Consider the following 12,347-nt stretch of genomic DNA (forward strand, 5'->3'; position numbering starts at 1 on the left):
CCCACTCCCACCTCGGAGCTGCGGGCAGCGCCTGAGGGGACACAGCCCTGAGACCAGCCCTGAAGGCGACGCTGATGGTTGAACAGAGAGTGCCATGTGGCCCCAGGAAGCAAATGCCACCCACCTGCCAAGCATACAGCACACCACAAGGCCCACAGCCGAGGCACCCAAGCACCAGTCTCTGCGCAAATCCAAACACTGCAATCCTTGGGGGTCAGAGCAGCAGGGGTCTGGGTTGGGCTTTGGGAACAGGAAGGTGTGATGGTATGGAATGGAACTGGAGGTTCTCTGGGGAATCAACTTCCTCCTCGCCTAGGGTGACACTTGACCTACTTATCATCACCCACTTTATGTACAACAGCTTCGAAGGCACCTGCTGGGTCAGCCCACCGTCAAGGCATCACACAGTACATTTTTGCCCCTTCTTTGGTCAACTTACCCAGGGATTCTTCTCCTCAAAGTTATCTATTGTAAGCATTGAAAAGCTGAGCCAGGACACTTTTCAAGAGCTATTCTCCACTTCTGGGTCTAACACTGCCTGGTATTGGGGGTAGAGGAGGGGTTTGCAGGAGACCTTTGGAATTGACTAAGATCATGTACTTGGAGGACTGAATAGTGAGTGTTCACTCTCATGCCACTAATCCGGTACCTCAATCACTTAGGCCTATTCATCACAGTAGGGTAGCACCACCCCACATTACCTGTGGATAAAGGAGAAATAAAATGTGAAACCTCCCCAAACTACCAAATCCTGTGGTGTTTCTTATTCTGTCTGCCCTCATCTAATCTCCAGCTGTAACAAAGTCCAAGTAGCCTTGAATCCTTAAATCTGCTGCTCTGTAGGGTCTTCCTTAATCAAAATAGTGTATTGAGATCGGACCTGTCCTAGGATGGTAGGCACTTGGTTTGTGGCCATAGCAGCCACTTTTCAGGAACCCAATTTCCTTGACTCTTTTTATGCCTTTATTAAGTTCTAGCCTTTAAAAAGCTAGTTTCTTTTCTTTCTCCACCTTCTTTCTAAACATTTGTTTTATCCAGGTTCAGCTGCAGCTATGGAATGCAGCTGGCCAGGAGAACTTTTGCAGCCTAATTCTAGCAACATTCATGATTCAACTATTGCTGTGGTTGTCTATGACATCACAAGTGGAAGTTATGCCATGTTTTACTTGAAAAGGGGATTGAGGGAGGCAATAGAGAGGTTGGTAAGACTAGCAGAGAGGATTAAAAAATACAAGCATTGGAGCATAAGAAAAAAAAAAGACTAGGAGAGAGAAAGACAGGTATGTTATTTTCTCCAAATCTCTACTAAATGTTTCAGCTCTCTGCAACATATTGTCCTGTAGACATCAACTTTTTCAAGGAAACAGATAAGTGGGTAGAAGATGTACGGGCAGAGTATATCATCATCATGTTGGTGGGTAACAAGATTGATCTGAACAACAAAAGGAAAGGTATAACTGCAACTGCTTCTGGCATACCTAGAGCTCAATCCCAATGGGGAGGGTCTACTGTGCTCTATTTACTTGGGAGGAGTTACCTGTGTCAGGGATCAGAAAGGTCATGGGTTCAGGGCTTCGAGGGTTCCTGGTCCTAGGGATGCATCTTTACGCCTCAGAAGGATCTATCCCTATCCACTAACTCTGGGTCAGAAGGGGGTCTTACCACTATCTGGTCCCTTGTATCACTTCTCATTTGTCCAGACAAGTCTCTACCGAGGAGGCAGAAGAAAAATCCAGAGACCTCAATGTGATGTTTATTGAGACCAGTGCCAAATTCACCACTGCTTATTCTTTTGGATAACCTTGGCTTGTCCTGTCGTGGGGGTGGGGGTAAGGTTCATCTCCCCATCATGCAGTGCAAAGGCCTGGAATCATCTCTCTAAACCTGACCTTCTCTTTCTTTTGCACATACACACACACACACACACACACACAGGGCTATTCCATAGCATGGCTTCTGCCCTCACTTCCAGAGGTAATTCCTCTCCACTGAAGGAAGACGAGAGTATCCTTTCTCCCAGCTTTGCTGGGGTAGGGAGGGTACAAGCAGAGAAGGCAAACTTCCTTTGCTGAGTTGATGGCCAGGCCAATTTTTCTGCCTGACTGATACTGAAGGGAAAATGGGACTAACTTCAGCCCAAAGCAGCTCCCTGGTTTGCCTTTAGGCGAAAGGGATCATAAGATAAAAATTCCTTTTCTGTATGTCCTAGAAGATGCCCCTGGGAGTTGAGATTTGACCCTAGCCACTTTATCACCTTCCTTCCTTACCACACACTTCAGTGCTGAAATCCAACTGGAACCCTCCAATGAGTCAGGCATCAAAAACCATTGTTCCTGTTGATAGCTTAGGTTATCTCTCTGCCTAATATGATCAACTTACTGCATTTGGGCTTCCCAGTACCAGTCCTTCTCCCCCAACCTCATGTTTATGGTTTAAATACTTGGCCACTTACTAAGCTCTTGTTCAGTTCCTAGGCTTAGGAGTAAAACGGAACCCCTGAAAATGCTATCACTTTCTCTTGACCACTTCTCACAGTTACAGGGTGGAAAGTTCTGGCAGAGTCCAGGAATCCCACCTGGCCGTCTCTGACTGCTAAAACACATCTATAGGGGATGCAGTTCTACAGCAGCTGGGATACCTCAAAGATCGATACAGTTCCTTCTCCACTGTTTTCTTATCTCACCCTCAATAAATGACTGGTCCTTTCACCTCAGCCTCTTATTGTTTGCACCTTCTCCATGCTCTGCCTACACCTCCACAATGCAGTTGCATCATGCTGGTGCCCCAACACAGAAGCATTCTAAATACCTCAAAGAACCAATTTAGGGCAGGATTTTTGCCTCTTAGGCCCATGGCACCTGGCTTTTTACCCTGTTTACCACACTTCTTCGATGAGTTGTTTTAGAACCTTTTAACCACAGACAGTTGGGAGAGTCTTGGACCTCAACATTCAGTAGACTCAGCCAATATGCCTTTGTGTAAGTATCTCAGCCTCTAGTTTCTTACTCAGATGGCCACTGGGGGGCAGCAGAGCAAACAGGAGCATATAGTCTATATGGGGGGATTTCCCAGGAAACACAGAGACAGCTAGATTGATTGTACCTCCAGCTCTGCTCACTAGGATGTTGCCACCTGACAATAGCAGCGAGTCTCTAGAAGAGGTACCATAGTAGAGCTGGGGTGGGATTTATAGGAAGAACCAGAACTTCCTCAAAGAGATATGTTACTACTATTTAGAACTGTTTCCCATATTTGAAGACTTATTCCCCTTATTTTAAAATCCATTAAAAACAAAAAAGAAGCGTGGAAACCCTGGGTGATTAGTGCTCCGCAGAGTTAGTAAATTGGTTGGTTTGTGCAAAATTTGGAGAGAAGAGAGTAGAGTGGCAAAGTGGGTTAACTGTGGCAACATGAGTAGAAGTGGCACTGAAAGTGCAGAGGGGCAGCATCCTAATTGTATTGTGATTTTTTTTTTTTTTTTTTGTATTGTGATTTTTTAAATCGAGGTATAGTTGACGTACATAATTGTATTGTGACTTTGAATAAAAAGACCTTTAAGTACAAAATAATAAAAAAAGAAAAATAAAAATTCAGACATCCAGGCTCCACCTCAGATCAAGAGAATCACTCAATGGGGGCAAGGGCCTCAAAATACATATTGAAGCTTCCCAGGATTCTTTCAAGGCAAATTCGGGACTTTCATTATGGGGTACAACTTCGCCCCATACCTCATTAGACAACTTTCTATTCTGAACGGGTATTGTGAACATGCCAATGGAAATGGCAGAAGGCGTGGCCTGGAATCTCTAACAATGGATTGCTAAGAACATAGCAGAAGGTTATTTGGGGGCTGGGGTGAAGACAAGGGGGAAATCAACGAACCAGGTGAAAATTGGGAAGCAATTTCTTACTGCTGTCCCTGAAAAGAAATGCATCCAAGCCTCTCCCTTAGTTTATGTTCCCAACGAAAGAATCTGGGAAAAGAGAAGACAGAACTATATTAATACTGCCCCCTGCAGAGAAATGGCCACAGCTCATGGGGGAAGGGGCACTGTTTCCTCCAGTACCCCCTCACCCTATACCATTCCTCAGTTATACTGTAGATAAGCTTCCTGGGTCTCCCTAATGTTCTGAGAGAGATAATTGTGAAGTACATATAGTGTTGCTCTGCTGCTTCTAGCGGCTCTTCTCTTTGGAAGAGCTTCTATTTTTATCTCGAAGGCATTTAACACCCAATCAGTATCATCCAAATCAGTATCAAGCAACATTTCCTCAGCATTGTGTTTTACTTTTTTGGAGAGAGAAGATAGAAGGAGGGAGTGGGGGAAAATGGGGTTCCACTGGAGTCTCCAAAGTGTATGACTGGTAGCATAAGGATGGGATGAGATGGCCAGGCAGATTAGGTGGGAGGCCCCCAAGATTTGTAGACGTTAATGAAAATGACATGACATATGTGGAATTGCCTCGCACATGGTATTCAATAAATGTCAGTTGCCTTCTCTAGCAGGCTTCTCCACAGGCTAAGCGACACCTAGACATCGTCATCCTTCTCCTTCCAGGGAATGAAGCCCACCTAGAAAACTAGGGAACTCAAAATGCAGTACAGGTGGGATAATGCAGTTGGCCAGCTGGCTCAGGACAGGGCCTCGCTGTCTCTCCATCCTCCCTACTCCACTCTGCCAGGGTGGGGCTGAGAGTAGAGTTTCCCAAGTGGCTTCCCTGAGGCCTAGCTAGCTCGTCCTAGAAGATTCCATGTGGAGGGCTGTGGGTTGCAACTCTCTAGTGCACAGTCCTCTCTTTCTGGCGGTGATAATCTGGGGGAAAGAAGGAGGAAAAGAGCAGGTTATTTTCCAGCCTGAGCTCCCAACTCCCCATCTCCAACTTGTGGGGCCTCTAGTAATTGGTATTTAAAGAGTTCCTACCGAAGGCCCTGCCAGGTAAGCAAAAAAGAGAGCGGCACTTACTATAGGGAAAGAAGCGGACACGCATGCTGATTTCTCGAGCTGTCTTCAGGATCTCAACAGCCTGGAAGGAACACAGCAGCTTGTACAAATGAAGAGATACAACCCAGGACAGAATCCTAACAGAAGGAATGTAGTTTGCCATTCCAACCTTCTGGGTCACTAATAGCTGCTTCCCTCTTACCAAGGAGAAATTCTTTCTTATCAGGTTACACATCAGGCTAATCTTATCCACTGTGTCCTCCCTGGGATGGCTTCTTGCCTCACCACAGCCCAGGGTGCTGTGCTCACCTTGCTGTGCTCAATATCTTGGAAATCCACATCATTCACAGCTAGGACTTGGTCCCCTTCCTGAAGTCCTGCTCGATGTGCATCAGAGTCCGGAATCACCTGTTGGTAAGGAGAGAATATACATGATCAAGGTGGGATAATTTCAAAGAATGTAAGTGAATTAAGTGCTATTCAAATGTAAGGTACTATCGGTTGTGTGTGTGTGTGAGACAATGCAGGGAAACGGTGGCTTGCCAGGTGGGAAGTTTTAAGTGGGCAAGGGTATCCCCACTATGCCCCTTCTATGAGTCTACTAAATCATCCCTCTCCCCAAGCCTTGGGACATCAGGGTTCTGCAACCTGATAACTTAACAAAGGGAAGTAGCTATCCGTATTGTCTACCAGGCACACGCACCTTGGAGATGAAGATGCCTAGCTGGGAGGCCTTTCCTCCTCGGATGTTAAATCCCAACTGTAAGACAAGAGCACAGAATGGGGGCTCAATACAGACCACAAACACAAGAACATCCAGTAGCATCACTGTATGATAGCTTGCCTTGTGTCCCTTAGAGAGAAGTCAGAAGTTGTGGAAGTGGCATCTCAGCTTTTCTGCCCATAAAAGTAAGTTTCTTTACCTCCTTACCTGCTTCCCAATCCGTCCCCCCAACCGTGGCCAACTTCAGGGCCTGGTACGGACAAATCTCGCCTGGAATAAGAGGCAACTGTTCCATAAGCTCACCTGAGCTCCAGGGGGCTTCTTCAGTGTGATGATACGGGGCAGAAACTGGGTCAACTCATTGTTGTAGTCTGGGTGGTATACCCTCTGCAAGACACAGCAACCCCAGAAATATTACTACCAGTCTTACTACCTTCATCTAGGACACAACTGCATCACCCTGAAGCCAGGAGAAGGTGAAGTCATGGACTTAGTTTACGTAGAACAGATAACACTGTCCAAATAGGTAGACGGATAGCAGTGGGGAAATGCTAGCCACCCAGTAGCTCCCCACTTCTTTACCTCAACAAAATGGAAATCAGGGCTCTGAATTTCCAGAATTCTCTGGTGTAAGTGGACTCTGGCAGGAGGATTCCATAAGAAGTTCCCAATGGGCCCAGTTGCTCAGAATCTAACTTCTGGCTAAGATTCACTCTCCATTGAGCTTTCTAACCCTGCCATCCTACCTTTCATATATCATCCCTTGTCTATGGGGAAAAAAATCCCTTGTACAGATGGTTCCCACCTCATGAGGAGGAATCCATGCTGGGGGATTCTCATAGGCAGGCAGGAAAACCACCGGGTAGTCATCGTAAGGAATCCGGCTGTCCATCTCCAGCAAGGCCCTGAAATGGAAGGGTGAATCAAGGCTGACGAAAATGGTTCAAAAGGGATAGTAGCCCAGCGAGTTTCAGAAAACAACCCCAACCCATTCAAAGGCTGTCAGTCTCTAGGCCCGGCCCACTTCTAGGGAGGTGATAAACATTTTGGGAGAGAAGGAAAAAAACTATCAACTTGGCTGAATATCTGGACTCCAAGCAACCTGTTAGGTACACTATAGAAATGATCTCTTTTCTCACAACAATCCTGCAAAATAGATGTACCGTCTTCATTCTAGAGAAGAGGAAATCAGGAACGCGTCTAAAAAGATCTGACTACTTTGGAAATTCAAGGGAGTGCTGACTCCAACCATCCACAGGGACTCGGGGCAAGGTACCACCCCACATTCCCTAATTTGATCAGTAATGGTGGGGGTCCCCAGATCGGCCCTTCCTTTACCACCAGACACCTTCCAGATACCCGTCCCGCATCGTGCCTGAGTCCTGCGCCCACGGCGCTGTAAAAATCGTCGTACCACCTCTCCCGCCGGCAGGCCCCAGGAGCCCCGTACTCCTCTCACCATCAATTCAGCCTGGGACCCGGAAGCGGATGCTCAGCTGAGGAAAAGGGGCGGGGTCAGGGCGCGGCGCGCAGGCCCTCCTCCTCCCCAACGCGTCTTCCTGCGCGCGCCGCGTGCGTGCTTCACGCACAGGCTGTCTGCGCTCCAATTGGCTGGCGCCTCCGAGAGTGGTTTGAAACTTGGCGGTTAAAGCTGCGGTTGGGACGGGGCGGCGGGAGACCGGGGAAGGGACGTTTAGTTTGGTGAGTTAAGGGGGCACACCTTAGCTCAGGATCGGCCTTTCCTGGTACCCTGGGGCTTTGGTTCTTTGTTGTCGTCTCCGCTGGGCTTCTCCTTTTCATTTCAGACGCCACTTCGCTCTCTTCAGAGGGTCGGTTGACTGGCAGTCCTGTCGTGGCAAAGTCTGAGGGACAGTGACTTTCCCGAGGCAGCGATCCCGCTGGGAGCGGGAGGCTGCCACCGTAAGCTACCGCTGACTTCCCTAACCCACCACACCCTCCGAGGAAGGCCGGAACTGAGGAAGAACGCCTTCCCACCCCTGCCGACCTGCTAAACTTAATCAGCGATCATCTTTCCCCACCCCATCCCCCCCCCCCGCCGCAGAGACGGTGCCGAGGTAGGATCATGAAGGAAGAGGTGAAGGGCATTCCTGTAAGAGTGGCACTGCGATGTCGCCCTCTGGTCCCCAAAGAGATTAATGAGGGCTGCCAGATGTGCCTTTCCTTCGTACCCGAGGAACCTCAGGTGCGTAGCGAGTCCTGGGCCTGCCTCTGAACAGCTGGGGCCAAATGGCAGTGAGGGGCGTGGTCTGGCCTTTCATTTTTTTTCTTACTCCTTGTCCCTTGCCTTCTCTAGGTGGTGGTTGGTACTGACAAATCCTTTACCTACGATTTTGTGTTTGACCCTTCTACTGAACAGGAGGAAGTATTCAATACAGCAGTAGCACCACTCATAAAAGGCGTATTTAAAGGTGAGGCTGTTTGATTCTCCAAACGATTCTTGAGCATACACTGTGTTAGGCACTGTGATTGCGTGCTGCCAATACAGGAATGGATGAAGCATGAGTCCTGCCTTCAAAAAGCCCACAGCCTAAGAACTAACCCAATATCACTTGTACCCTTGAAACTAGTTTTATACTATATTTGCTTTTTATGGTTCTGCTCATCTTTGACTTGTATATGTTTCTGTTTGTTTGTCCTGGAACCTCATTAGATTCTAAGCTGTTTGATGGGTGCTGATGAGGATCTACTTGAGGCCCAGGCACTGCAAAGCCTGTTGAGGGATTCAGAGATAAATAACTTAGCTTCTGGGCCCTGGAAGAGTTCAAAGTCCAGGGGTAGGAGTGGAAATAGATGACTACATACATACTTTTTAAAAAATCTTTTTATATTTTATTGACATTTATCACTTGTGTTTTTTCTTTTGTGAATTTTAAATTTATTTATTTATTTATTTGGCTGCGTCAGGTCTTAGTTGCAGCACACGGGATTTTCATTGCTTCGTGCAGGATCTTCGTTGCAGCATGCGAACTCTTAGCTGCAGCATGTGGGATCTAGTTCCCTGACCAGGGATCGAACCAGGGCCCCCTGCATTGGGAGCATGGAGTCTTAGCCAGTGGACCACGAAGGAAGTCCCCATACTTTTAAATACATTAGAAATGTTAAACTTTTTGCTCCTATCTTTAAGAAAAAGTATTTTAAAAGTTAAAACCTTTGAGATTTCCTAAAGCCCCCGAATACCCTGGCCAGTTAATAATCTTGATTACAGAAGCTAAGGCTTTGGTGTTATTGAAGACCATGGCAAAGTTCTGAAGAAGGGAGCAGTGCCTGAGAGGTGTCTAGTTGTTATTCTAGTACAGTGGTTATTCAGGATTCAAAGCAGAGGGCTATTTAAAAGAAGTAGGACCATGGCATACTAGTCCCTTAAAGTTGAAAGGGATATTTGTACATCATCTAGTTTAACTTTCCATCCAAAGAAAAATACTTTCTAGCAATATCTCTAAGTGAACTTGCAGCATCTGGTTAAAATTTTTTTCTTTGACAGGGATATCACTGGCTGATAGGGTAGTCCTGTTGATTGCTTTTGGACAACTCTAATTGTTTTAGATTATATTGAGATGAAATTTGCTTCCCCATAATTTCTGCCCAATGATGTTAGTTCATCCCTCTAGACAAACAGAAGCCTTCTTCCAAGCAACAGCTATTCACATTTTTTTTTCACTTCTTAAAATGATGTCATGGCTCAGGACACATTGAATAGTTTGTTTCAAATTTTTAAATTATTAAAGCAGTAATCTCAAACTTACAGAAATGTTGCAAGAACAGCATAAAGAACTTTTTTTTCCTGAACCATTTGACTTGAGTTGTTGACCTGATGGCCCCCGAATACTTCAGTGTATATTTGCTACAAACAAGAACTTCTGTCCTACTGTCCTATGTAACTACAATACGACCATCAAAATCATGAAATCAACATTGCTACCTCACTACCATCTGGTCCTCAGACCTCATTCAAGTTTCACCAGTTGTTCCAATAATGTCCTTTGTTGCAAAAGGATCTAGTTCAAAATCATATGTTACGTTTAGTTGTACTACTTCTATAGTCTCCTTTATTATAAAACTCCTTCAGTCTTCTTTTGACTTTCATGATCATGACACTTTTGAAGATCACAGGCCAGTTATTTTGTAAACTTTTTCAATTTTGTTTTGTCTGAAGTTTATGATTAGATTCAGGTTGTATCAATATATCTTTAGCAGGAATATCACAGAAGTGATGCTGTATTCTTCTCATTGAATTCTATCAGGCAGCACACAATTTTGATTTGTTCCATTACTATTGATGTTCATTTTGATCATTTGATTAAGGTGATGTCTGCCAGACTTCTCCACCATAAAGTTAATCTTTTTCCTATTTACATATTTGGAGGACCATTATTTGATTCTAAGTCTCTTCTAATTAACCATCCCTCCTTTCCTTTAGCCATTCCTAAAAAAAAATATGGTATCCAGACCCTTCATTATCTTGTTATCTTCCTCAGAATGTACCTTTCACAGCTTAGTAAGAACACTATAGTTCTACTTTAGTATTCTTAACTTGGGAAACTATGAGAATTATAGTCTTTAGAGGCAGTATAAAGTAGAAAGTGATTCCAATATCTATGTGTTTTGTTAACATTGCTCTCAGTTGCAGAGATAAAGCCAGTATTTTTCAGTCAGGTCAACAGCACCCTAAGTTTTTGTAAAAAGTACTGAAACTTGGTTTCCCCACTTATTACTATATATACATATCTGTGGTATTACAGAAGATTATGGAATATTATTCTCTTGTCCCAGAGTCATGCCAGGTGATATTAGCAATCTATTACAATGAAAATCTCAATTTAACATCTTAAGATCTTCCAGAACATCAAGGTCTTCATTTAGGTGAATAAGTTCTTTCAAAAAGAAAAAAAAGCAAAGGACATATATCACATTGAATCATACTTAAATGATGACATTTCTATGAGGAGCCTGATAATACGGTCCAAATGCAGTCTGAGAATTCATATAGGGAGGGATGCTTTCATTGACTGTAAAAAGCAACTTTGTTGCCTTTTCAAATGAAGACTCTGTTAATCAAAGAAATACAGGTTGGAATCCCTTCTATTTGCAGCTTCTAAAACTTTCATTTAATTGCCCTAATTTAGAATTGTTCCAAGTAGAGAGAAAGTAGAATTATAAAACTCTGAATGGCTTTTAGACAGTGACTTGGCCACCTTCATTATCTCAGTCATATCTTTAAGTGTTTTACTTCCTAGCTTTTATGGGCTATCAAGAGAGGCACACATTCAGGTTTGATACTTTTCTTCTTTGCTTATTTGGAGTAGTGCAAAGTCATGGCACTCATATAACTTTTCTTTGTGTCTGACATTCCTAAGAGACCCTTGTGTTTAGAGAGCAGTCTCAATTTTGTTACAAGTAATTGCTGAAGGAAGTAGAGTGTACTGATTGGTTGAAAATATTTGAGCATCACCGCACATGTGACTTCTATTTTGTCAGGATACAATGCAACCGTCCTGGCCTATGGGCAAACTGGCTCTGGAAAAACCTATTCGATGGGAGGTGCATATACTGCAGAGCAAGAAAATGAACCAACAGTTGGGGTCATTCCTAGAGTAATACAGCTGCTCTTCCAAGAAATTGATAAAAAGAGTGACTTCGAATTTACTCTGAAAGTATCGTACTTGGAGGTAAATGATTTATCTTTAATTATTCTGAATTCAAATTTATCTTTGGGTAGAAAAATAAATACAAATCAGGTTTTTCCTGGCATGACTCAAATGAATAAATTACATTTTTAATAAATTGATAGAAAACTTACTGGCTCAGTTGGATCTGGCTCCCACCCAGTTCTTTCCCTGTTGTCAGAATAGTCTGTTTAATCCGATTGTTAGAGGAGTTGGCATTCCCATATAAAAAGATAATAGGAATCCTTTAATTCCAGTTTGGCCTCTATTATTGATTCCCTATAGAGTCTCTAGAAAAATATTTGATATCCCTTTAGTGTTTCGAGGCTTGAGTGATAATGTTGCTACTCCATGAAGAATGTTATAAAAATTGGGTGAAGTATTGAGCTGTGTAAGTGATGACAGAGTGTTTATTCAACAGATATTTATTGAGTACCTACATGTTACAGGCCCTGTTCTAGGTATTTGGGATATATCAGTGAACAAAACAGATAGAAGTCCCTGCCTTTGTGGATATTTTCATTCAATTATATATCAGTATACAAGTAGACTGACCAGCTATATCTAACCTCGTGACACCAGAAACATAGTTAGGGAACTTATGGCTTCTGGGAAACTAGTTGGTTGATTCCGTAGCAGTGATAAGATGCCTTATCTTTAAGGAGCAATAATTAAATGTATATAATTTAAACATGCAATTATAAATAGTATGTGAATACTTCATCCTGAAGTTGAATCTCAATATGTTAGTTGGTATAAGAGGTATAGAGGTGGAAGATGGGGAGTTAAACGTCATTAAGATTAACCTTCTTGAAACTCTTGATTAACCCAGTCAAGGTGACCAAATGTAAAAATAACTTAGGAACCTGCTATATTAAATAGTAGCAACAGCAATAATAGCAAACAAACGTGGTGCTTACTATGTGCAAACACTGTTTTAGTACTTAAAGTTCTGGTTGTTGTTGAAATATTGGTTGCTACCTCTCCCTTTTGCTT

General features: G+C 43.8%; 3 protein-coding genes across 5 annotated transcripts in view; 2 read left to right on the forward strand and 1 right to left on the reverse strand.

The window, feature by feature from the left end:
* The first annotated feature begins 588 nt into the window (after nt 1-588).
* Nucleotides 589-3,088, forward strand: RAB41 (RAB41, member RAS oncogene family). The gene is given in 5 exon segments (XM_032620355.1): nt 589-615; nt 1,039-1,090; nt 1,093-1,143; nt 1,344-1,451; nt 1,706-3,088. Coding segments are annotated over 5 exon segments (327 nt in total). The 5' UTR covers nt 589-594; the 3' UTR covers nt 1,801-3,088.
* A 1,086-nt stretch (nt 3,089-4,174) lies between these two features.
* Nucleotides 4,175-7,171, reverse strand: PDZD11 (PDZ domain containing 11). Of its 3 annotated transcripts, none has more exons than XM_032619685.1 (7): nt 7,127-7,171; nt 6,473-6,572; nt 5,971-6,054; nt 5,647-5,703; nt 5,253-5,351; nt 4,965-5,025; nt 4,175-4,814 (listed from the first exon to the last, which is right to left on the reverse strand). In XM_032619685.1, exons 2-7 carry the CDS (start codon nt 6,557-6,559, stop codon nt 4,780-4,782), a joined length of 423 nt encoding a protein of 140 aa, XP_032475576.1. In that variant the 5' UTR covers nt 6,560-6,572; nt 7,127-7,171; the 3' UTR covers nt 4,175-4,779. The 3 variants fall into 3 exon arrangements, with proteins under 3 accessions (XP_032475576.1, XP_032475574.1, XP_032475575.1); XM_032619683.1 differs by having other exon boundaries at nt 7,043-7,149; XM_032619684.1 differs by having other exon boundaries at nt 7,082-7,138.
* A 135-nt stretch (nt 7,172-7,306) lies between these two features.
* KIF4A (kinesin family member 4A) overlaps nt 7,307-12,347 on the forward strand; it is a 129,189-nt gene continuing 124,148 nt past the window's right edge. The window contains exons 1-4 of the mRNA XM_032619389.1: nt 7,307-7,368; nt 7,730-7,870; nt 7,982-8,096; nt 11,164-11,354. Coding sequence (XP_032475280.1) covers nt 7,751-7,870; nt 7,982-8,096; nt 11,164-11,354 — 426 coding nt within the window. The 5' untranslated portion in view covers nt 7,307-7,368; nt 7,730-7,750. The remainder of the gene's footprint in view (nt 7,369-7,729; nt 7,871-7,981; nt 8,097-11,163; nt 11,355-12,347) is intronic.

The sequence above is a fragment of the Phocoena sinus genome, chromosome X (assembly GCF_008692025.1).
Source record: "Phocoena sinus isolate mPhoSin1 chromosome X, mPhoSin1.pri, whole genome shotgun sequence".
Lineage (NCBI taxonomy): Eukaryota > Metazoa > Chordata > Mammalia > Artiodactyla > Phocoenidae > Phocoena > Phocoena sinus.